The 24,535-nt window shown below is 34.2% G+C and overlaps 4 protein-coding genes across 41 annotated transcripts; 2 read left to right on the forward strand and 2 right to left on the reverse strand.

The window, feature by feature from the left end:
- Positions 1–693: 693 nt before the first annotated feature.
- On the reverse strand, positions 694–15,942 carry LOC124301585 (cytoplasmic dynein 1 intermediate chain). Of its 37 annotated transcripts, none has more exons than XM_046757030.1 (14): positions 15,786–15,942; positions 14,960–15,076; positions 14,753–14,849; positions 14,364–14,469; positions 13,953–14,086; positions 10,848–10,883; positions 9,292–9,312; positions 6,033–6,080; positions 3,554–3,706; positions 3,304–3,460; positions 2,811–3,183; positions 2,453–2,684; positions 1,935–2,362; positions 694–1,790 (listed from the first exon to the last, which is right to left on the reverse strand). In XM_046757030.1, the coding sequence occupies exons 2-14, from the start codon at positions 15,059–15,061 to the stop codon at positions 1,632–1,634; spliced, it is 2,046 nt and encodes a 681-aa protein (XP_046612986.1). In that variant the 5' UTR covers positions 15,062–15,076; positions 15,786–15,942; the 3' UTR covers positions 694–1,631. The 37 variants fall into 37 exon arrangements, with proteins under 37 accessions (XP_046612986.1, XP_046612951.1, XP_046612918.1 ...); XM_046756995.1 differs by having other exon boundaries at positions 3,554–3,730; XM_046756962.1 differs by having other exon boundaries at positions 3,554–3,730; positions 10,824–10,883.
- LOC124301842 (MICOS complex subunit MIC13 homolog QIL1) lies at positions 15,645–16,967 on the forward strand. 2 transcript variants are annotated; one of them, XM_046757342.1, is made up of 3 exons: positions 15,645–15,769; positions 16,420–16,579; positions 16,668–16,967. In XM_046757342.1, exons 1-3 carry the CDS (start codon positions 15,741–15,743, stop codon positions 16,863–16,865), a joined length of 387 nt encoding a protein of 128 aa, XP_046613298.1. In that variant the 5' UTR covers positions 15,645–15,740; the 3' UTR covers positions 16,866–16,967. The 2 variants fall into 2 exon arrangements, with proteins under 2 accessions (XP_046613298.1, XP_046613306.1); XM_046757350.1 differs by lacking the exon at positions 15,645–15,769 and adding an exon at positions 16,130–16,316.
- Positions 16,968–17,360: 393 nt separating this feature from the next.
- LOC124301823 (proliferation-associated protein 2G4) lies at positions 17,361–21,663 on the forward strand. The gene is made up of 7 exons (XM_046757290.1): positions 17,361–17,485; positions 18,363–18,597; positions 18,693–18,855; positions 18,950–19,129; positions 19,339–19,587; positions 19,750–19,896; positions 20,070–21,663. The coding sequence occupies exons 1-7, from the start codon at positions 17,401–17,403 to the stop codon at positions 20,172–20,174; spliced, it is 1,164 nt and encodes a 387-aa protein (XP_046613246.1). The 5' UTR covers positions 17,361–17,400; the 3' UTR covers positions 20,175–21,663.
- Positions 21,263–24,459, reverse strand: LOC124301820 (NEDD8-activating enzyme E1 catalytic subunit). The gene is made up of 4 exons (XM_046757274.1): positions 24,021–24,459; positions 23,551–23,911; positions 23,052–23,381; positions 21,263–22,959 (listed from the first exon to the last, which is right to left on the reverse strand). The coding sequence occupies exons 1-4, from the start codon at positions 24,266–24,268 to the stop codon at positions 22,570–22,572; spliced, it is 1,329 nt and encodes a 442-aa protein (XP_046613230.1). The 5' UTR covers positions 24,269–24,459; the 3' UTR covers positions 21,263–22,569.
- Positions 24,460–24,535: the final 76 nt, after the last annotated feature.

The raw sequence follows: 24,535 nt of genomic DNA on the forward strand, positions 1-24,535 counted from the left end.
TTTCAGTTTAGGCTGCACGTATCGAGTAAGCCAAGAATAATTTCATTTATCTACGACTCTTATTTCAGCAGACACAGAAAAACTCAAATATATATTTGATTTAACACAAGGCACAGTCGAATTAACATCCGCGACGCGCACGTCCGAACTTGACGAAATTCTACCGCCGACTGTCAATTGTCGTTCGACTCGCCGATTAGTGCCAAGATGGCCGCCACTCGGAAATACTCTGAAGTTCGTGCATGTGCTAATATTCCCGCGTAGTTTAAATTGGAGAGTAATACGAATGCGTTATAAACGCATGTGCAAATACCTAAATGCAATGAGCTAGTTGACGGAATATTCAATAATTCGTAATTTTGTAAAATTATCATTGCCACTTTATTCAATCAAATTTTATAGTAAAACAAAATTATTTTTTACTAGAGAATTTACAAACGACGGAAAATATAACATTCCGCTGGTAGCTATAAATGGATGCACGTATTATACAATTACATTTTAGGTATACTTCAAACTATACCCATGATACAGTTGAAAATGCATAAGTATTACTGAAATAATATTACGATGGCTTCATGATAGAAAAAAACAACTCTCTTCCTATAAGATCCTAAATTAAATAGTCTTCAAGTATTATGTAGAATATGGATAAAGGTATCGACTTCTTTATGCGAAATAAGAACATCACTATCACGGTTCATGTTGACACAACTTTCATCATAATGTATTTCCATTGTCAGTATAATTTTACTTTTTTTTTTCTTTTCATAAATAGTTATTGAGATTATTCGTGCAACGCGAATATTATTAAGGTAACATGTTTATTAAAAAATTTGTTACAGGGCATGGAAATAGATTTTAGCAAACGCGCTTTCCACCATAATAATCAAACTTAAGCTATTTCATTAATGAACAATGGAATTTATAACGAGACATTTTTCGTTGAGATCTTCAATTATGGATGCTGATTTTTCACCCGGATCTCGATTAGATTTTCCACCATTAGAATTACGTCTTCTGCTCTGTTATAAAGTATAGCGTGACTCTTAAATCGTATTATTTACATATAAAGCATTAAAAATATACTCGAATCATCTGTACTGAGTATTATATAATAATTGCAGTGTTCAAGTTTACTGCGTGTTTTTTCATCCATTTTTTCAGTTTAATTCATTTATTCACTCTGAGTTTGACAGACTAAGTTTCATTGCTCAGTTTATAATTCACAATACAGGTTCGAGGATTTAAATTAGACGACTTTGATTTGTAACACAGAGCAGTACCACAAAATGATATCAATTGCTTACTTGTATTAAACGTCCGATCAGTCTGTCTCGTAAAAATGAAGAATATCTATCAGTACAATGGTTATCTTTTACGTTTCACATTAGTATGATTCACTTTGCTACAATAACTGCATAGTAATGATTTATTTTTTTGACTACAACATTAATATAGTAATATATAAATGTATATTACTCCAAATTTGTTTTGTAACGTTTGACTTTGACCGTAAAAGAGTGAGTTTTATCTGCGGTAAGCTGTTTCTTTCTAGTTATCAAGTGGTACAATTAGTTTCTGAGTAATTAGGTAATTAAGTTAATAAATCACTGAGCTTCAATATATTTTTATCTGATCGGACCCGACAAAGATGGCATGGATATCAAAGATGAAGGGCCTGAACTCAAGTTGAGCTTATCCAACTCTTCATCGGCCTTGTTGTTCTTCAGATCTTGCTGGGTGTAGAGGAAATTATTCCATTCGTCGATTCGTGGATGAGCGAAATTCTGTAAAACGTCAAAAGCATAGATGTAACAATCCTGACTACAGCGAAGTTAAAATTAGCAAAATATCATGGCAAAATTGAGATAAGATTTTTCAAAATACAACTGAATATAATGATAGACATCGTGTTATACTGCAAACCGTACCTCAGCTACATCGTAAACCCATATTTTCCCAGTATCATCGCCCACAGTAACATGCAGTCCGCTTGGCGTCCAAGAGACTGTGTTTAAAGCAGGACATCCATCAACGATTATGCTCGCTGCTGGAACCTCTGTATCCTGATTTAAATTCCATAAATCTAAACGACCAGATCCATCAACAGCTGCAAATAGAGCAGGATGTGTAGGAGACCATGCAACATCGTACACATAATCTCCATTATGCTCAAATGAGTATAAAGGCTTGTTCTCTTTCAAACTCCACAATTTAATCGTCCAATCAATAGACGAAGTTAAAAACAGATGCGAGAAATCAATGCCCCCTTGAACTGCATGAGCACTGACTCCGGTAACAGGTCCTAAGTGTCCTTCGTAAGTTTCTGTGACACCAGCTTTGGTCCCATGACGGCAAGCTGCAATTTAACAATCAGAGCAAACATGTTTCTGCAGGGACACATTTTCTCTCGCATAGAAATACTGAAAAGGAAAACATTTTTACTCACCTGAATAAACAGTACCGTCTTCACTGCCAACGATAAAATTGTTGACATCTCCACTTGGAAAAGCAAGCGAAGTTACAGCGACTGGTTTCGACTGTCTTGCTTGAAGCTCAAGCGTTTCTTGAGGATGGGACAACATGTCTAAATTCCACGAGCATAATTTTCCATCTGTTGAAATGCTGATCAAATTGTGCGCATTTTGAGTTCCTACTACGCTTAAACAATACACAGGATGCTGGGAAGCGAGAAAATTATTCATTAGATCTAAAATCATTTGAGAAATAAAAATTTGTTTGTGTCACCATATTACAGTAAATGTAGAGGCTAATGTCGGGCTTTAATTAATAATATATAAACTTACCGTGTGTGCAGACGCTGAAAGTGGAGTACGCTGAATGGGGGTCCTTTTTTGAACCCTATTATCCCACAGAACAATTTGCCCCGAATAGGTGCCACCCAAAATTAAATTTGGATGAAACCTAGCAAAGGTTGTTGCCATTACTGACGACTGGCAATGAAAAATGTATTCAGGTGTTGTTTTCTTAAATTTAGTGTTCCAGATTAAACAAACTCCATCTGGATCATTTGGTGTGTCGTCATTGTTTTTGTAAGAAGCAGCCAACAGTTCTGGAAATTGCGGTGACCAATCCAACGAAGTAATGCAGCGATTACGTGACCATCGATCACAGAAAAATGAACGATTCAGCGATAGACGCTGATGACTCTTTTCATCACTGAAAAATTTTTACTAATCTTCACAACACATCCAACATTTCTAAGTATGGTCCTAACATTACAGAAAAATGCGTTAATAGATTTACAGTTATTTACGAATACGAACAGTTTATACTTACATTCCATCTTCTCCATCGATTATACCAGTATAATCTGTGTAAATATCTACCGATTCACCGAGAGCTCTTTCCACCACTCTGCTCGAACGGTCCAAGAATCGTTGAAATTCTTCCGAGAGGATAGTCATCAATTTTTCTTCCTCGCTAAGCTCTCTTACTGTAATATACGTTGAAATTAGATTAACGTTAAAACATTGTAAATGCAAAATTACGTGTTACATGAAACTTGGTACACGACACATGGACAAACCTTCTTTGGGTTTTTCTTTTTCCTTCTCCTGTTCGACTTGCGTAACGGCCGGTTGAACCTCTTTGACTTGCGGTAGTCCATGAGGCAAAATTCCAGGTGGAAGTTTACTTTGGAATCCATCCATGTGGGGCAGACTGCTTTCTTCATCCTCGGCTTGGCCATCATCAAATGTCAAAACTGTGGTGAATAAGCTGGCCCCGTAACGAGTACCCCAGACCCATCACGACCCTAACTAGCTAGTCTAACTACTCATTTCTTTCTAATTTCAATTTACATTCTATGGAGCAATTTAGCACATGTTGCGATCACCAATAGTAAACATGAATTTTTTATAGAATGATTACATCGATGGAAGGCGTCTCGCTAAAAGTAGGGTGGGCTTAGCTAAACAACTACGGCTTCGAGCGTTTGAAACTGCTCACATTGTAATCATCAATAAATCACACACATTGCTTCCAACGATAATTTAATGATCCATTTAATTCAAATAACACCAACTGCAAGAGGGGACTTGTCATTATCAAACTACTTCAATGTCACTTAACAAAGGATTGATATCGGCCGCCTTACTGACTAATAGTATGCTCTTTAGTTTTTATATTACTAAAAGCATAAAATGATGCTTGCATTAAAGAGAGATCAAACGAAGCGTGAAACTCTTTGAAAAAGCATCGAAATAATGCTCTAGGTAACATACCTGATCAAGCAAAGTTTCCAAATAAATAAATTAATAAATAAATATTATAAGACCCATGCATTAAATAGTTAAATACCTATCTGACAAAACTAAAGGTTCATAATTCGTGCGCAATAGAGATAATTATTTATATCTGAGGCAATTGTGGGAGTATATATTTCTAGCACTGGGGAAAATAAATATTTTTATGGTTGTATTTTACGGAGCATACTGTAAAAAATAACACAAAACATTGATTACACATTATTTATCGATCACTGAAAAGTGAGAATAAAATTTGTTAAGAAAAATTATTTGTAATAAATTACACATGTATCAAAACATTAATGTACAAGAATCTTTTTGAATTTTTCAGATCCATCGACTTATGCCGACGGAATCGTGTCAACCGTAAAGCGCAGCAGTGGTCTTAAAACTTCCAATACACACGTAATTTATCACAAATAATTTTTTTAACAAATTATTTTCTTACTTTTGAATAATCAATAATTACTGTGTGATTAATATTTTGTGTTATTTTTCACAATATACTCCGTAAAATACAATCATACAAGTATTAATTTTCCCCAGCGCTGGAGGTATGTACCCCCTTCAGATACTTGATTTGCTTAACTCGAGTCTCTCCACCCTGAGGTGCTAATCGAGAATGATTCAGTTACAGACTACGACAAACCCCATAATAGTCGACAAGATGAATAGGTTTCGTTTGAATTACAAATGTGCAATCAGTCAAAGAAACACCAAGTTATACGCGCGACAAATTTAGACTGAATAAGAAATTTTCTTCTAGCGGGTAGTAAATTCGTAAAATTCCCAATGATCGATATTAATCTGAGAACAAAATAAGAGATGTATAAAATTGCATTGATTGAGCTTTTGTCGTTGAAATTATTAAGCAGTGTAGTTTGACATGGGCCACTATATCATTGAAGCTAGCTTTATGACAATTTCTTCATCTCAAAAAATCAATCATTAACGGCGGGAATACATTTTTTAACACAGTTAGCGGCATATTCAATCGAAAAAAGATATTTCAGATGAATGAATAAAATCATGCTACACTTCCATGGGCTTATTTTTACCTACGGAAAAAGATGCAGAGGATAAAAGCGAGACAAGTAGAGACAAGTTAACACAGCTTCCGAGTCTCATGCACGAATCGACAACATAATACAAAAACGTCAAATTAATTGAAGGAAATATAATTGCTAATTGTAAGCAGATCCAAAGAAACAAACTGATAATACGAGCGTTACTCACTGATTGTAGTTTAATCAATTACACATTTTATGAATATTAAAATAATCAAGCTCATATGTGCCTAATGCACAATGTTTCAAAAATATTCAAGGCAAAATCAAAATAAAAGTTTCACGTTGTTACAATTTGCAAGAAATCCTGGAACAAATTGAATTATACTACAGCGAAAGATAGACAGAAAATATGATAATTAGACTCCGTTAAAAAGTGACCTGAACTTTTGTTTGGATTTATCTCAAACGTATTAACTTGCAAGTTAATTGAGAATGCAGCATTTTTGCAGGCGAAACTGTTAAATAAAGACTGACTAATATTTTTTAACTCATCAAGCAATTTGGATAGGCCTAAATGTAGACTCCCTCATTTGAGTACAGGCAGAGTGATATTAAAATCACAGAATATTTGTGTGAGAGCATAAGTTTTTTTTTTTCGATTTTTGTTTTTTGTGAGCGTGAAACAAAAGTAGTGATTTCTTGTGAGACAATAAGGTAGAGTAAATCAACTTCGGAGAAGATTACCTACCTGTAAACTCGTCCTCCCACTCTAAACCAGGATTTAGATTGTACTCGTCTTGAAGGAGGGAAAAGAAAACTTCAATCAATTTTGTATCTTAATTTTTTTGCATTCCAAGCCTGCTATACGGACAATCGTCGATGCACTATCAACATTGTCTCTCAATAATTTGTTTAATCAATGAACCTTTTTCTTCGCCGCACAATGCGAAGGCAACAAATAACCTGTGATCAGGTTGAAAAATTAAGAATAAAGCAAAGTGAGCAGTGACTGATTTTATTAAACAAAAAAAAAAAAAAAAAAAAAACTTATAGTTGAGATGCGTTATACAAAAAAATGCTTCCATATTACTTTCTGTTTCTATTATCGTTTCAGTTCATTTACATAAATATTGAATAAATCTATGGCTTAAAAATTGACAAATTTTTATGATTCGATTTGTAACTGCAAATGTTATGTCCAACTTTGATACTTATCCATCAAGTAATTGGTATACATTCATGGGAAATTTGGGAATTTTTGGGTGAATATAAAAATTGTTATGACAATACAGATAACAATTGCTTGACAAAATATAAAAATGCATCGAAAATTGCCCCAACAGATTGAAATGTATCAAGTTGACGAGTCAGTGTTATATAGCTATAGCTACATGCAAAAGGCTTTCCCTAATTAGGCATCTAAATAAGTTTACCATGTCAAAATCACATTTCATGGTTTATTGACGAAAACCAGCGGCATTTTGATAACTAAAAAGTTCAATGCGTCTCTAGGTTTTCTTTTAAATTTGTATTAAGTTTCAATTTACGTAAAATTACAACTGTTTAACCATGATTTGTGACTTTCAACTAATCATGCGCTCTCAACCTTACAGCATTTTATTTTTTAATTAAATCGTTTCACGTAAGATTGTTAATGATTGCAATTTTTCTCTTTCAGTTCTGTAATTTATATTTCTCTCAAAGAGAATTGTAGAATAATTGTAAGCTCAATTTGACTGTTTGTAGTTTCGTTATTACAGCTTCAAAAAATGAAACACACTTTTATTACTTTCCACAATGAAATTAGCATCAACAATCTACAATCTTAAAAATCTTTATTTTTTTCATGCCGTCATATATATATATATATACACACATATATATATATGTATATATATATATATATATCTTAGATTTAGTTCCACGGCATAATTGCATTGTTTAGGCGATTCTGTGTTCCATGTAAGGGCATGTTATCATTATTAGTCAAGAGCTACAAAAATATCCTAAGGAGTATTCATAGCAACAAAAGAAAGGAGGCAAGCAAAAAGGATTTTTGAATTAGGGAGGTAAGTAGCATAAGCGTACTGACATCTCCGACTATTAATTCTTTTTAATCAATGGATGGAAATAAGTTTGCCGGAGAGTGATTATGGAAAAAACATATTGAATAGTTGAACTGATATATAAAGATAAATCTCTAGTCAGAAACAATCTCGAAGTATACAAAATAAGAAATATGAATTGAATTTTTGATCTTGCGTAACTCGATGTATTACAATATTCTAAACAGCGAAATGGATTCATAATGACATTGGTTTCATTACTTTTATCAACTACTCTATGAATTTTGAAAATATCATCCAAAAATTTTGTTGCTACGACCTTCCTTGAATATCATGGTTAAAAAATTAGATCGGCGGTAAAAATACCGTTCCATTTTATAATTGAATTTGTCTAAACTTCCTCATCTAAATGATTAGATCTTTCACCAATCCCTGTCAGCCAAAGCAAAATCATTTTACACCGTGACATGTCGTTTTTATCTATAGAAATAAATGCATATTGCATATTTTCTACAACAGCGTGGCGTCACATAAATTGGTGTAAAAAAAAAAATAAGACAAAACCGTACCCTAAGCTGCCTGATTATTATATTCATAGATGAAAAATTATTGTTAGTAATAAAACAGCCGATATGTATTCGCTTTGAGAACTCTGGAAGGTGCGTTAAGTTGTGACAAGATTTGGCAGTGGACATATTTTTTAAAGAATTGTAAGTCAATTAAAAATAGTAAAGTTTTATATATTTCCCATAGTGTAACGTTTGTATGTAGGAATATTATTAAAAAATTTACTTTTTCTTTTCAGGCTTTCATAGAAGCCAATGATCCATTTAACCGACAGTTCAAATTGATAATGGATAAGCGCGTTTGGCATAATCACATTGATTTCATATAAGTGATATGAAATGTCACATAAATCAATGTAAGTATAAATCAAGATTTACATAAACGAAAATTGTGTTGTAATAAAAACCTAGATAAAAATATAGTTGTACGTCGTGAAACATTATTATTGGAAAGAGGATACTTGAAAATAGAGGTAACTTTAGAGTTTTAAAAGCCTTGAGAAGCCAGTAAACTTCACACAATAGTTGAACAGTTTTCAGAGTCGAGATGTCAGGTTGGTCAGGTCGATAATGAGGAGTACGAAAATAATTTGACGAAGAAGAAAGATAAAAAATATATAGGCGCCCAATGAATCTGATTGCAAGGAATCAGGGGAGGGAAAAGAAAGACTAAAGAATAGATTTCGTGTAAGCTTTTAAAAGTTTCATTGTTACATTCAGGCAGTAGTTATGTCTTCAAGAAAAACCAAGGAAGTCAAAAAAGAGTGACAGTACAAAAGCAACTCATCAAGACAACTGGGTGTAAATAATGTTTTTGGGTGGAGAGTCGATTCGAATAAGTAAATAACTATTGACTGCTAACTGGATAATAACTAAAGCAGCATCCCACGCCTTTGTATATTATTCGATTCATTCGTCTTTGTTTGTTATATATTTGTTTCGAAACATTGAAATATGTATCGTCTGCTGGAATATATACATATAGCAAAGCAGGGTATATTAAATCACCAGTTAAATTGGATCGTTCTATAGGAAAGTATACGGTAAGAAATGGACTTCCTATAAAACAGTCCAATTTAACTGATGGTGCAATATATACCTTTCTTTACGATATTAACCCATTCAGTCGCGCAAACGTCAATGCACAGCGAGTATCCATAGAATTTTGTAGAAAAAAACGATACATTATACAGAATTTCAACGGGTCCTTGTGGTGTTCTTTTCACTTTTAGCGATGATGAAAAATATTTCCCTGCAGGTATACAACTGAAGGGACTAATTTTTTTTAGAAGGGCGATTGGGGATAAATTGTGCATAAACTATAAGCTAATCTGAGCCTCAAAATGGGTGGAAACCAAGAGAAAACATAACTTACCGTAATAGCCGAATGCATGAGCTGAGGAGGGGAGGGAAAAAAAATTTCACTTAGTTACAATTGGACATCGACACGCTACATTAAGAGCACCTCCCTACACTCAGAGCAATCGTTATGTTCTTAAAAATAATTCTTCATTTTTAACCAATAAATTTAGGCCGCGAATAAAAGAACTGTGTAAAAAGTTTAGATAATTTGATAAAAAGAGGTCAGAATTGTAAGTGAGTTAGCTGTGTAAAAGACAGGGCAGTTATTGAATCTCTAAACAAAGTCTCTGCGCGAGAAGATACCTCTGTAGTCAGGGACGTATTGTAGTTAGACAATAATTTGATGTTAGAGAAAAGATTTGTTTTTCTGCTATTAAAGTATTGTGTGTCGTGACGATTAGCTACGTTTTGCGATTTGAACATATACTATGTTATTTGAATTTGAAAAATGAATTCCGATACGCTGAATGTAGTTAGGTCGGTTTGATTTGTAATTGCCAAATCGTGTAGTGCTGTGGTCCCTACAAATTGGAGGAAACTTACATATTCAAGAACACTGCCTTTTTGATATCCTCTAAATGACATTCTTATTTATTTTCATGAAAACATGAATTTAATTGAACACGAACGATTGTCCGATCCCTGTACTCCGCACAACTGTGGAATAGCAACGACTTTAACACAATTAGGGGAAAAAAAAAAAAAAAACGAACAAAACCTTATCCTGAGAGATTCACTAAATATTTACAAGAATAACGTTCAGGTGACGTTAAACTCAAGGCTCTCTGGAATTTCATCTTAACAAACAGTCAATCGTCAGAACTCTACAACTACTTCTGCAATGTTTTGACTCTTACAATGTTGTGTCTGGAAAGTACTTGATCGATAAGTTGTTAGATTATTTGTTCCCTATTCACAATCATCGAACATTGTTGTATTACTCTGGTGGATGTATTCTTTTCTTTTTTTTTTTTTTTTCAATTTCACAGCTGAACAGAGTACCAAATCTCACTTACACGCCTTGTCACACTTATGCCAACCCCCGGATGTTTCTCGATAAATGATTAAAATTATTTATCCTTTTTCGTTTTTATGTTACCGCTCATTAGTCAGCATCAAAGCAAGCAATGCAATATGGATATCAAAACAAATATAGGTATGTAAATACGCCACTCAATGCCATAAGAACATACATACATACATATATTTGTAGTAATTTGGAAAATCAAATAAACCCTGCAAATTTGATGTATGTACCTCTCTATTAGTAAATCCATAAAGTTTTTCCAAGCAAATCTAAGCAGTTTAAAGCTATTATTTTTTACAAGCAAAATGCGATACCGTATATAAGATGGTCGATGATTAAAATACGTATGAATACCGAGCCTGATTTCAATCTTCGGACAATTTCATTACTACGCACATCTCAAGTCTTACATACAGTATCGGCATAATACTTAAATCTATTAACCCAGTATCTACCTCTATAATACAGTTATAATAAATTATATAGGGAAGTGTAATAAAAAAGTAGACAGAACATACATAGGTAGTTTGGTGCAGACCCACCTTTCCTGGGACGCCACCAGTCGGTCTCAAAGTAGCCTGCGGAGCAAGAGTGAGTTGGTGTGGTTGTTGAACAGGAGGAGAAGATCGAGTATGCGGAGGAAGAGGTGGACAGTCCTTATGTCCAACACCAGGTGATTTGACCAATTGTTTCGCAAGACAAGGGCATACGCGCACAGTTAAAGATACCGCAACATCAATTAGCATAAGCAGTTTTTTAAAATTTCAAAATCATCATTCACCATGTTGTATATCAAAATCTAAATATAAATCCAATCACAATCAAAGTGTATTTGATTCATACTTTCTTTCCGTTATTTAAATTACGAATATCCTTTGAGACAAGTTTTAAGCAGGCAAAATCAACATGAAATGGATATTTTCGTTCGAAAATCTTTTTTTTTCTTTTTGTTCTTTGTGTTGATTTATAGAATTACTTTTGGTAAAGGTAGAATTGTAAGCCTTGCTTATGCTAAGTGAACTGCAGTAACATAGCGCAGTACATTATACAGTAAGTAGTAACCCGGATACCATATAAGGTTGCAATTAAGTATATATAACATATATAGTAGGCATCAGCCACAGCTTTTTTTTTTTACTTGACGATGAATATAATTTCAATTTGAAATAATCACACCGTGAGTTTTCTTAAAAATAAAATCATTTCACGGTGATAAATTATGAAAATGATTGAACCTGACTGGTTCAATTAAACATATTTTCTAGGATTGCAGTTTAGCTTTCGAAAAAATTACGACAAGTATCACAGAAACTTTAGGTCAACCAGTACCTTCGTGTTCTCGAGTTATTCTCACATCTCGACTTTTTACTTTACATTTTACTTGAACTTAATAGTGCCCTGTTTCCGCTTAGAAGCTGTGATCGACTGTATACTTTCGACTTAAATACCAACCAGAGGAGCAGCTTTATCCCAAGTTTTAAAGTACTAAGTTGTGTCATGATTAGTAAATTGATAAACGTTGTAATTATCAGAATCGCTTATTGATCAATTGAGAAGTATTAATTTCGTGACAGCAATAAAATTTTACAGCTAAACGATTTGTAACAAATTTCTAATGAGAAAATATATCGCTCATTAGATATTGATCGGTAAAAATTACTATCATGTCACAAGAGGTAAAGTATAATACCTGAAACATGTTTATTACGATAGATATGTTAATATATTTATAATAATTTTAACCCTAAACCAAACCTCACACTGTTATTCCAACAAATATACAAAACATCTTCTTCCAAGAAAATTAATCTACAATTAATCTAACCCTTCTATTTTTGTTAGTGGTTAAATTAAAATCCCGAGATTAAATGAAACAACCAAACCAATATTCAGAAACAACGAAAGTAACAAATTACACTATAGTTAATCTGAAAAATCAGACGTAACGAACAAGAACGAAAGCTTTTGTATGTACAGAATAAGGGATTCTGTCGCAAATTCCATTGATATTATGTCTTCTACATTTAGGAATGTACCGTAGTAATATTTGTACTAAATAAACCCTATTTCAAACGATGAATATGATAGAGTGTTAAATAATGCTCTTGTGTCCTGAAAAATCGTCAGATCAACTACGAAATGTAACACGAACATTATTGAACGCCAAATACTGATAATCCAAATCATACATATCATTACTTGAAGTTTTATTCCAAACTCTAGAATCAATACTACATTTGTTACCACCCTTTTATTAACAGTTATTCCTGATTCCTGAGGCTTTAACTTGTAAGAACTATTTCATTGGGAGTTTGATTTTTCACATTCTTTAAAAATCCCAAGGCAGTATAAGCCTTTGAGCTTTGCGTCCGGAATTCGCCGCTCTGTACATACGTTTGCTTTATGTACTACTTGTCTTTGTACGTTTGTGTGGCGGAGCGGTATTTATACTTCTAAAGTGTGCATCTTGAATCGAATTTCATCCGCTCTATCAATTTGTTGACATTGATTTATGCGTAATACATATCCTTGAAATAATTCATTATAACATTATTTGTTTTGTAATTCAATCTGATACGAGTATGAAAATATGAATTAAAGCTGTTGAAATATTTTTTAAAGTTCGAGTTACAGAATTGAAAATATAATTCTAATTAAATTTTGAATGATTTTCAATTGTGCTCAATTGAACAATGCATGGAAATGGCTACTTTGTGACATGATAAAGTGGAAGTTAATGAATTCTGCAATTGTTTAGAAAATCTTAAAGCTCTGACATAAAATAGTAATCCGATCAGAATGATATTTCTTTACTATGTAATGCCTCTCCGCGAAGATTGCTGGACTCAATTTAAATTATGACCAAAGACGGAGTGTTAAACAAATATCACAGGTAAGGAAACAAAATTCTTCATACCGACGTGTCGTGTGAATATGTAGGTTTCCTCGCATGTTACATTATGCAATTATAACGAAAAATTATTTGCATTAAAAGTAAGAATCGTAGAAAATCCTAAGAGTTAACATAAAAATTAACTAAATTAAATCACATAAGATGTATAGACTGTCATTAATAACAGAATACGGTTCAGTTTCACAGAGATTAAAAACGAAAATTTAAAAAAAAATTAATAAATTACGTTAACACGCGAGCTGATTATCACAAAGCTCATGAAACTGTTAGATATAATTGAAAAGGTGATATAAGAACTGTTTAGAAAAAATTAACAAACTTCATTCCATATTCGTCATTCAATCCCAAAGTTGAATGCTGCTAACTTTCTTAACAATATTTTATAATCAGGATTCAAGTTAGTTTATCCCGAAACTTGAATTTCTTTTGTTGTGGACAACAATTGTTGCAATTGGATCCATAACAACTTCAAACCTGAATCCTGACTAATGAAAATATAAATTTTTTGGTTAAATTTCAAATACAGAATATTACTTTCACCTTGTAACCAACTTAATTTCAAAATGGTACACGGCATTAACATTCCAAAATCAATTGTGTGCTATATTGAACTCAAAACAGAAAAGGTACGGTTGACATTGGTGCGATAACACCAAATACCTGTCTTTTCTGATTATATTGAAGATGTTAAACCTATTTTAAATGCTAAAACATAATTAAAAACAAGACTCACCGTCGTGAGAAGTGTGCGTCGTCTGAGCAGTTTGCGTCTGCTTACTATATACCACAGGTTCCTTGGGTGGTATATCGGTATGCGCCACAGAAACAGCTGTTAAATCACGTGGAGCCTTTCGCCTTCCTGGAATACTACAGACGGATAAAAGATTTGAATAATTGTCTTATTGAACAGATCAAATATCAAAAAATCAGATGAAATTTTCTTCCCCGAATACATTTTCAACCTTATTTCAACAATACCATCAATAGGAGCAATCATCTACATATTATAATTGGAATACCATTTTTACATTGAACAGTTATGAAAAATTTACTCTCTACCCCTTTTATTGCGAAGTCAAATATTCACCTCCAATAACTAAACACTATGCAAATAAAATATGAAGCCCACAATCTTCAAAAATACCTTTGAACAGAATTGATACTGGAAGGTTGTAAACTTGCGTCTGGTGTAGCATTGGCACTTTGCTCTGGCGTCAAAGAGTTCATACTAGAGAGACTGGATAATACATCTGTAAGCATATAAATGTATAATAAAATGTGGCATTTTTTAGATAATATTACTGAAGCCTGACTAAAGAAATTTTCTAAACATTGATCTTAGCAGAGGATAGGTTTTTCTAATTTATCTGAAATATGAACAAAACATAGTCTTTCATTAGTCACAGAAACTGACAAACATAAAATGGTTATAATTCAGTTTATATTGCAATATTTAAATATAAATCCACTAATAATGTATGACGAGGAATTTTTCGGCAGCGTGAAATACGTTTCAAAGTCTGCATTTTTTACCTGATACTGGTGCTACCCCAAGGGATGATAACATGGCATCTAAGTCTTTCCGATGGTCTTTATCGGCACCTGCAGCTCGTACAGTCGCTTCCTCAACCTTGTAAAAAATATTACACACATTTTGGAATAAGAGAAGAATGAATTCAATATTCTGGTGAGAAGAAATCCCTAATCAGTGATGTTCTTCCGCTCGATTTTTCTTCTTACATCTTTTTGTTCCTTTTCTTTACGCCGCCTTTCCTTTTCCTCTCGAATCGCCTGCAGCTTGGCCTTCTTCCGTTCTAATTCTGCTTTTCGATCCGACATCATTGCAGCAGTGCCCCTCTTCGTTGTGATGAAAAAAGATTCGTAGGTAAATATTTGCAACAAGATAAAATATTTGTTTATTAACCCTGTACACTGAACGAACAGATGTGACTGAATTTCAGTGGGAACCTTTTGTATCGTATGCATAGGTGAACACGAACCATGAAACAGATTTCATAAAAGTTTGAAAATTTTTGTTTAAATCTAAGTAAAATTCTTATGGATTCAGGTACCTAATAGCATTGACAACTGTCAAAAGCTTGACGAAACGTTATTTTAGATGGGAAAGGGGGTTAAGACGAATATGTTCGTACATTTCCCGATCGAATACAGAAAAATCGTATTTTCGTAATGTACCGGTAACCGCCGACCGCCTTTTAGAAATTCAATGCAACGCTTTCGTGATATGGTAGATACACAAATGTAAAGAGTTATTGATTTCTTATCATACATATCCTATAGATACGTGCATATGTATACCTATGTGTATCCACCTTGAATGCCACGTTATGATTCACGAATGACGTAAGTGAAGGAATATTTAATAACGGCACGAGAAAAGTATTGTCAGTAAATTCTATGCCATTCTTGTCCATAAACGAAAAATCATTAGAATTCTCAGCGTGTGTCAGGCGGATAGCAGCTCGATCTAGCAAACCGTACGGGTTCGAACGTTTCAAAGATGAGTACGAAACTCCGAATAATCACGAAGTAAATCATCATTTACCTTAAAATATCAGAATCAAATTCACTTAGCACCGAATATTATATACTTTAGAAGAAAAAAAATCACTAAGAAGTTCGCTATAAACGTCAACCGACTCTTTACCCGTTACGTCTGACGTACGGATCCATTTTCCTTCACACGCTATACTCCGGACTCGCTTTCCACGCTGTGAATCAAAGGAGACATTACAACTAATCAATTATGGATGAAAACACACGCATATATTTTCTGTATTCAAAATTAATATTTTTGCCTCTGACGATATTTCTTTACAATAATAATATTAAATATATAAATAGTATTTGAAGGTGTTTTATTTTCTTCACTTCCGGCTGTCATCTTTTATCACGGAGTATCGAGAATCTAGATACCGATCGCCGACGTAACGTAACCTAACCTACAAACGACATTTATGTAATTTAATCCGAATAATCGACTTCTTGCGTCGGTGATATCCGTCGTTAATCGCTCTTTGCAAAGTAAATTATAAAAAAAAAAAAATAAGTTAGATCAAATAATGGGCGTCTTGCGGTTAGTATATGCATTGAAGTTTAACGAAGCTCTGCTGGCACGGTATTTGACTAGACAGAATTTGGATTAAGGATGGAATAACACATCACAGTTTACATTACAGATTTGCTGTGAAGGCCAGCGTAGCTGGTGGCTTTACTTATTACACAATTCGAGAAGGTCTTTGGTCCGATCCAGAGGAAACTGTAAAACTGTATGGTAGAATGTACAACAACATAGCACCATACGTGAAAAGAAATATTCCCAAGGAAGTAGCAACAGAGGTAGACCTTAGGCTTCGAGTATTGTTATGGTTTTATGTGTTAGAATATGAAATTTCAATTAATTGATCGGCGCTGTATTTTATTCTAGCTTCCCGAACTGCCTAGTGTCACAGACATTACGTGCTTAGTTAAATCCTCATGGAACAAGGGCGTGATTACAACATTTAAGTTCATATCGAATTTACCTGAACACACATCTAATGCAATCGAGGCGAGTGGAATCAAAGGCGCTATTCTTAGTGCGATAGATTCTGTCAATACCCCCGAGAAACCAGCTCAGGCTTAAGAATTGAATGCTTGTTTTAAATAATTAACATATTTATTTTATTGTCGTATTAGTGGCAATGCATAGTTCCATGTGTAAATAAAGGAGATTTCAAACTCTGAACCAACTCCCTGAATTATTTCACGTATACCCTACTGTGTCGTACAAGCGATCTTATTTACCCTAGTGATCTACCGATGAAGTTGTGAAAGGTTTTACAAGACCAAGTTGACAAAGTTGTTGAAATCACAGATGATTGCGCAGTAAGATGAAAAACATTACATAGGTCATTAAAACTTCGAATCTTAAGATCTATCGAAGAAGACCACCTAAAAAATATACTTTGGAGCTGCTTTGTTAAATCATTGATTATATTCAGTAGCTGCGTGGAATTATATCGAAACAATTTTAAATTCCCCCCACAACTCCCGGGTCAGGGATTTTCCGTTGCCACGTTTCCGGTTCCGCCGGGAGCGTCTTTGGTCCAGAGCGCCATCTATTCTTGAATGAAAAGCAAGAGCAATTGTGTCACGTGACCGGTCAGTGTGCAGAAGACATGGCGGACAAAGAGGAGGCTGAGAAGACAATCGCCGAGGACTTGGTTGTCACCAAGTATAAGATGGCCGGCGATATAGTAAACCGTAAGAAAATACAGCAGAATAAAATGAGGATTTTAATGAACATAAAATATCCACCGTAACAACGAGAATCTCTTGAGTTTCGAATAAAATTACCGATGGCCATATGGAATGTGGCGCGCCAATGCCGGGCCTCCTGGCCATGTGGGTTGGCGTCGTGCCTAATGAACTTTTTTACGTCGTTTCGCAATTAATAGTTAATTAGTTAGATATGTCACAGCTATTTTTTCGTACCCCAAATCGATGGTTCGATTAACACGTAAACCGGATGATAATTTCATATCTTTGCTTTATCCATACAAACTAAATCATGCACCAAGCCTGGCTTCACTTCGTAATGACAACATTCTAATTTTACTCTTTTTTGCGTACTAAAATAGAGTTTTATATACGTTTATTGCAAAGAAATCTATTTCGGTATTCTTAAAAAAAATAAATACTTTGTTTACCGCATGTACCAGTTGCCTTCACACAAGCCGCATTGATCAGATTTTTTAATTTTACCAAAAGTATAGTTTACCCATCTATATCTGGATCAAATTTCTCAAATGTTCGGCATCACATATACCGAAATTTAATCCCTCAGAACTACTTACAAGCGGCTTGGGTAATTCGTTTGAACTTGAGAGATTTTTATCTAACTTGCAGTGAAATGAAAGATGTTTTGGCTGCGTGTTCACTACGTTGAATAAAATTTTATGATACTAAACATATTCACTGCATGTGTGGTTCCAGTAAATTCCTATTTGAATAGCAGTATGAGTTTCATTTATACATAGAACATGTTCGTTTTCCAATTTGAGACGGCTAATTGCATGATAAAATTTAGCAATACATAACATATCGCTGTATAATTTGATTTACATTGTTCATCCTGCAGGAGTCCTGAAGCAGGTCTTGGAAAAATGTGTCGTTGGCGCATCTGTTAGAGAGATATGCGAGTACGGAGATAAGCTGTTGACGGAAGAGACTGGAAAAACTTTCAAAAAGGAAAAGGAATTGAAGAAGGGTATAGCTTTTCCCACTTGCGTTTCCGTGAACAATTGCATTTGCCATTTCTCACCTGTACCGAGTGAGCCTGATCTGACTCTGAAAGCAGACGACATGGTTAAAGTGTGAGTCTCAGTTGAAAAGCAATATTCGAGTGAACGGTACTGTTCCAGCAAAAAAACATCTTCACGTATTTGTATGCTATATATTTTTATTTTAGAGACCTTGGTGCACACATAGATGGCTTCATAGCCGTAGTTGCACACACCGTTGTAATTGGTTCCTCGGCAGAAAATAAAGTAACTGGTAGAAAGGCTGACGTAGTGCTAGCTGCGCACTATGCTTCGCAAGCTGCGTTACGACTTCTTAAACCAGGCACTGAGGTAGGCGGATTTTTTCTGTAAATTGCAACTTTTTTTTATCCAATTTTCAAACGTTGAGTAATTCAAAAAATTTCTTTTCTTCTCATGCAACCAGACCTATACGATCACAGGAACAGTGGAAAAAATTTGTGGGGCGTACAAATGCAAGCCTATTGAGGGGATGCTTAGCCATCAACTAAAACAGTTCAAAATTGACGGAGAGAAGACGATTATTCAAAATCCAAATGACGCTCAGAAGAAAGAACATGAAAAGTTTACTCTCGATACACACGAGGTATAAATAAAAAAAACAATGTAACCTACTTACATTGAATTGAATGCATATTAATATGTGATTTTAAATATTTTTATTATCTGATCCTGTGATAAGCCGTGATTTCATTTTTTTTTAAGCATAATTCGCTGAATTTAAGATAGACTAATTTTCAAACGAATTGTATTACTTCATTTTGATGAGTAATCAATATTACACAATGATTTTAGGTGTACGCAATGGATGTATTGGTAAGCACAGGCGATGGTGTTGGACGAGAACAAGATACTAGAGTGACCATATACAAAAAGACGGAAGAAACTTATCAGCTGAAACTGAAAGCCTCTCGTATGTTTTATTCGGAACTGTCGCACAAGCACGGACTCATGCCATTTAACCTGCGCACTTTTGAAGATGAGAAGAAAGCCAAGATGGCTGTGGTCGAATGTGTCAATCACAGATTGATTGAACCATTCCAGGTACGAATCTTCTTGCATATAAGTTTTTCGCTTAGTATTTAGAAATTCGTCCTAATGAATCATTTGAAGAATGTCTTCAGTTTGTTCGAGTCATCCTCTGAGTGACAGAACAATTGACCGAGAAACTAGAAAGAAGCCTTGAATTTGTTCCATGTATTTCAGGTTTTGTATGAAAAACCAACCGAGCATGTAGCACAATTCAAGTTTACAGTGCTGTTAATGCCGAACGGACCTCACAAAATAACGGGAATTCCTTGTGATCTTGAGATTTTTCATTCCGAATGTGTCGTTGAAGACCCTGAGCTTAAGGTAAGGTCCATAGAAATTGAATTACTTAGAATCTATTCTCATAGTCTTATGTGACATTTATTGTTTGTCTCTCCAAAATAACTAAAAAAATGATTCACTATTTCAAGAGTTAAACCTTTCTAAATTGTGTTATAAACGTAAAAGTAATTTTATTCTGTACGTATTAATTTCAGTCTCTTTTGAACTCTTCGGCGAATCCCAAGTCTGCAAAGAAGAAGAAAAAGAAGGCCGAAAAAGCCGTTGGTGAAGTGGCTATGGAAGTGGATGCCAAGGCCTAACGTCAATTTTATTCACATCCATGACTTACTGAAATCGTGCACCCTCCTCCCATATTTTAGTTAAAGAAACAAATACTACTAAAAGTAAAACTGGACACTTTCTAGTAATCATATTCTAAATGTAAAAAGCGAATTGTTAGGAACACCTTTAATAATAGGATGTGAACACTGCCGACGTACATACCAGAAATTCGTTATACCTTCTCATCCATTGAAAAATTCCAAGCTATTATTGTTCTTTAACTACAACATATTGCGTATCATCAAAAATGGATTGACAGATCATTGAGGTACTCATCTAATATTAATTTTGCATTTTCACTGCAGGCGTGTAAGTATCGTGTGTTACTTTACCGTGTATCATTTCACCCATGCATTTATTCCTGTTTATCAATGCCTACCTATGATTTTACATTTAGCTTGATAACATTTAGTTGGAACATCGTAGCTTTCTCACATGCTTGAAGTTGGACATTCCGCTAAAATTAGCTGCCCACATTTAGCTTCATTTCAATACATTCAATTTTTGACCAAATTTTAGTCATGCTATATGTAATCTCCTATACTTTATTTCGTATGGTAGAAAACCCGGTGTATCTTCTACGAATGTATTTCTGCCATTTGTATGGGATAATTAATAATTAATTGTTTGAAAACGTTTAATCCAGCAGTTTGACATTCATCAAATTCACGTCCTTCATCTAGCAGTGAAAACAATGTCATGCAAAATCTATTAATCGTAAAATTTCGCAGAGAAATCAAGTTTTATTTTTACTCTGCTCTTTTTTACAATTCGAGAAACAATTTTTCCGAAAAATAGACGAGAAAAAGAAAATTCCTTGTCGCTGTAAACAAGTGTTTGGGGGGGCATCCGAATTACCAAGAAAAATATGAAATTTATGAAATATTAATATTATGTAATAACTAATAGTTTTATATAAGGATGATAGATAATGTATCTATGTTATAGATATTTTTTCTACTCGAGTTATGCATATTGTCGGATGTTAACGAGTGTACTTGTGAAACCAAATTGTCTTGAGCTGATGTGCACGGTCCTTCCTCAGCTTGAATTTTTTCAAAACTAATCATGTGGTCAGCTTGTCATTTCTAATTTTGGTTTATTCTTTAACATGCTTAGAGCCGTAATTTGAAGACGTTGAAAAAAAAGTTACTTCATCTGACTACAAATTGAACTTGAAGCCATTCTGTATTCATAACTATGGATCTTTGTCACATTTATGCTTGAAGGGATGCGGAAACCTGCAATACCTGTCATTTGAAAACTTTTTTAGTTTTGCTTCTCAAGGAAAATTACAAAAAATCGTTACTAACAATTACAGGCCACACGTTTAACTATTCGATAATTTGACTCACAAATAAATTTTACTACTATTAGTAATCTATAAAATAAAAAAAAAAAAAACATCCTACTTTTTTAAAGCCGAATCTCTTGTACTTCGACACTAGAATGTTGCCAGGAAGAATTGCCCAGTGAAATAGAAATTTTCATCACTAATTTATCGATGGATCTTGTCAATTGCCATCAATAAACTGTGCAGTGAGTTTGATCATGTCTGTACTTTTTTTTTTTTTTCGTACAACCAAATCTAGTGGATGAATGGAATGAGATGGGAAATGTTAAGTGCAGGAAGGACAGTGCGGTTCGCCCGTATGGCAAACAAACAAAAAAAAAAATACAAAAAATTCTACAATAGAAAAAAAGTAACAAACAAACCTGGTGATGAGCGGAATAAAATAAAATAATATGACAAGTGGATATTGATCCAAATGAATGAAAGTATGTAGGTTTTGCTAGATGCGTATTTTACCTGACCAAGCAATTATTGTATATGGTCATTTTTCATTTTCGTGTAGAAACAAAAAATTTTCAAGCGTAAACACCGAACATGCTGTTGACAGTAAGAATACTAAAGATAATGAATCATAAATCAAGCAATTTACACCTATTATTAACTTTTATTAACAATCATTTTTATTCTGTATTACTTGTTGGTGATAAGTTTGCTACAAATCTACCACCTCTAAACCGGGGTGAGGATAAAAATACAACAATTTAGAACAGTATTTGTACTTATTACCTTTAATTTTTCTTTCATTTTTCAAACATCTATCAAAAATGGGTGCCATAAAAGTATTTTATAAATTTAGACAAAAAATATATAGGTATATATACATACGCGTATATCTGGTATCTGGTAAGTGTAAACAAAAATTACTCTGCAATCTAAGTGTAATGTGATTTCTTTTTTAATTTTTTACAAAAATTTAAGGTTTTTAATCAATTTACATATAAATATTTTAGGATTCAATGTATAGATAATATTTCTCCTATCACATGATTATCATGTGCACAAAAGCTATCCGATGAGAGCTATAGCATGTCTATATCTGTAGTACTAGTTGAGAATTTTAGTTTCATTACAACTGTATTTGGCGTTGTACTGTCAGCCACCATTATTTCAGATCCATTTCTTAAACCCAATTCAACAAGGGATCTGTTCAAATTTTCTCTAGTCTTCTCCTCGATACTAGCTACTGTTTGCATGTAAAGAGTTTTGTTTTTTCCATTGACATTTGCAGTTATACCAGGATTTTTCATCTGCAGATCAACCCTCTCGCATAAAATTGCTAGCAAATCTTTCAGCTTCAGTGTCGAATTGCTTATTTGTATTTCTCTTGGGATCTGGCTGCAAGCTAGACAATCTTCCTTCTTCTCAGCTTCATATGTATAAGTGTAAATACCGTCCAAATCGTTCAATACCTAAGAAAGTTGAGAGCAAATATTCGAATCTTGCTACATAAATGGAGTATTAGGAGCTGAATGACACAAGTAAGAATCTGTTCATTAATTACCATGTAATTGTTCAGCGATGAACAACAACTGGTTGCTAGTTTGAATACTTCTGTACTACATGACGCAGCAATAACTGCATTGGTAGATGCAACGGCGGGAATAATATTTTTAACAACACCTTGAACTAGTCTATACGTCAGGCCTTGAATACTGAATTGAACAGCCCTTTCGTTTGATTTTTCATAGATCCAATTTATATGCTGCGGATCATCCCCGTCGATAGGGCAATCAAATGGGTTTTCTTTTGGCCATTGCATTACTTTTACGTACTCTATGCAGTGTTCGGGTAAACGTGGTGTGTTTGCTATTGTGCAGAGCGGATATGTAACCTGTTGAACAAGCATATTCCTGTTTCAGATTTCATGTCTTAAGGAATCTGACTTCAAAGTTTCTTGAATGTTGGAAGAAAAAATGTCTGTTATCTTAATGAAGTATAGGATGAAATGTAGTAGTGACATATAATATTTGAGAAGCAATCCATGTTTTGGAAAGCTTTACCTGTGGAGGATAAAGATCTAATGTACACTCGATACAGGCAGTCAGGCCAGGCAAAATCACCCTGGCATTTCCTTTAAATCCTTCCGTACCTCCATCTATCATTGGAATGACACTAGACTGATCCAATTCTCCATCTTCGTAATTTAACAGAGATATCAACATGCCGTTAATCCATCGTCTGGCAACAATAGAGTCCAGGCCTGAGATTACGATGTGAAATTGTCGATAGAACGCCTCATCTTTGTCTTGTATTTTACAAAAGTGAGGTGTGACATGGCACCCGGGTATTCGTGTGTTTATAAATTTTGCTGCAATCTCAGCCTTTGAGGCGCCGATATCTTTCTGACGGAACAAAAACTGCCTGTTTGTGATAAACGAAAGAAATCTATTATAAACGAAGAAAAGATGATAGCTTGTTATTTTAGAATTGTGGAAAAAAACATATTCATAGGTTATCATACGGTATCTACCTATTGAGGTTGGAAAGTTCAATAGTATCCATATCGATTAAATGAATCTGTCCGAATCCCATCAACGCCAAATCTTTGAGAAGTTCGCAGCCTAATCCTCCTGCTCCGATAACTAATAACTTGCAATTTTCGCTTAAAAACTGTAAAGTGTTCGGCGAGGGTTCAAAGTCGGGCCTGCAAAACGGCCCGGATCTTTCCAAAACCTTTCGCAAGTGACACCATTTTCTGTGCGCGTAGTCTGAGCCCATTTTTATTCTTAATAATATTACAATAATTGAAGAAAGCTACTGTTTTCAACAAATGTATTTCGTCGAAGACTCCCTGATCTTTTAAATTACTTGCGGGTGTTCAGGATTTGAAATGATTCGAGTGAGCTTTGACAACTGGTCACAGTCACGGGTGATCCGTTGGATCTGCAACACCATCGACACCAAAGATCTTGTTACGTGGCTGCAACAACGGCGTAAAAATTCGTTACGCGCATCGTGATCTATTCAATCCGCATAGCCTATGAC

Source organism: Neodiprion virginianus, chromosome 1 (genome assembly GCF_021901495.1).
Source record: "Neodiprion virginianus isolate iyNeoVirg1 chromosome 1, iyNeoVirg1.1, whole genome shotgun sequence".
NCBI lineage: Eukaryota > Metazoa > Arthropoda > Insecta > Hymenoptera > Diprionidae > Neodiprion > Neodiprion virginianus.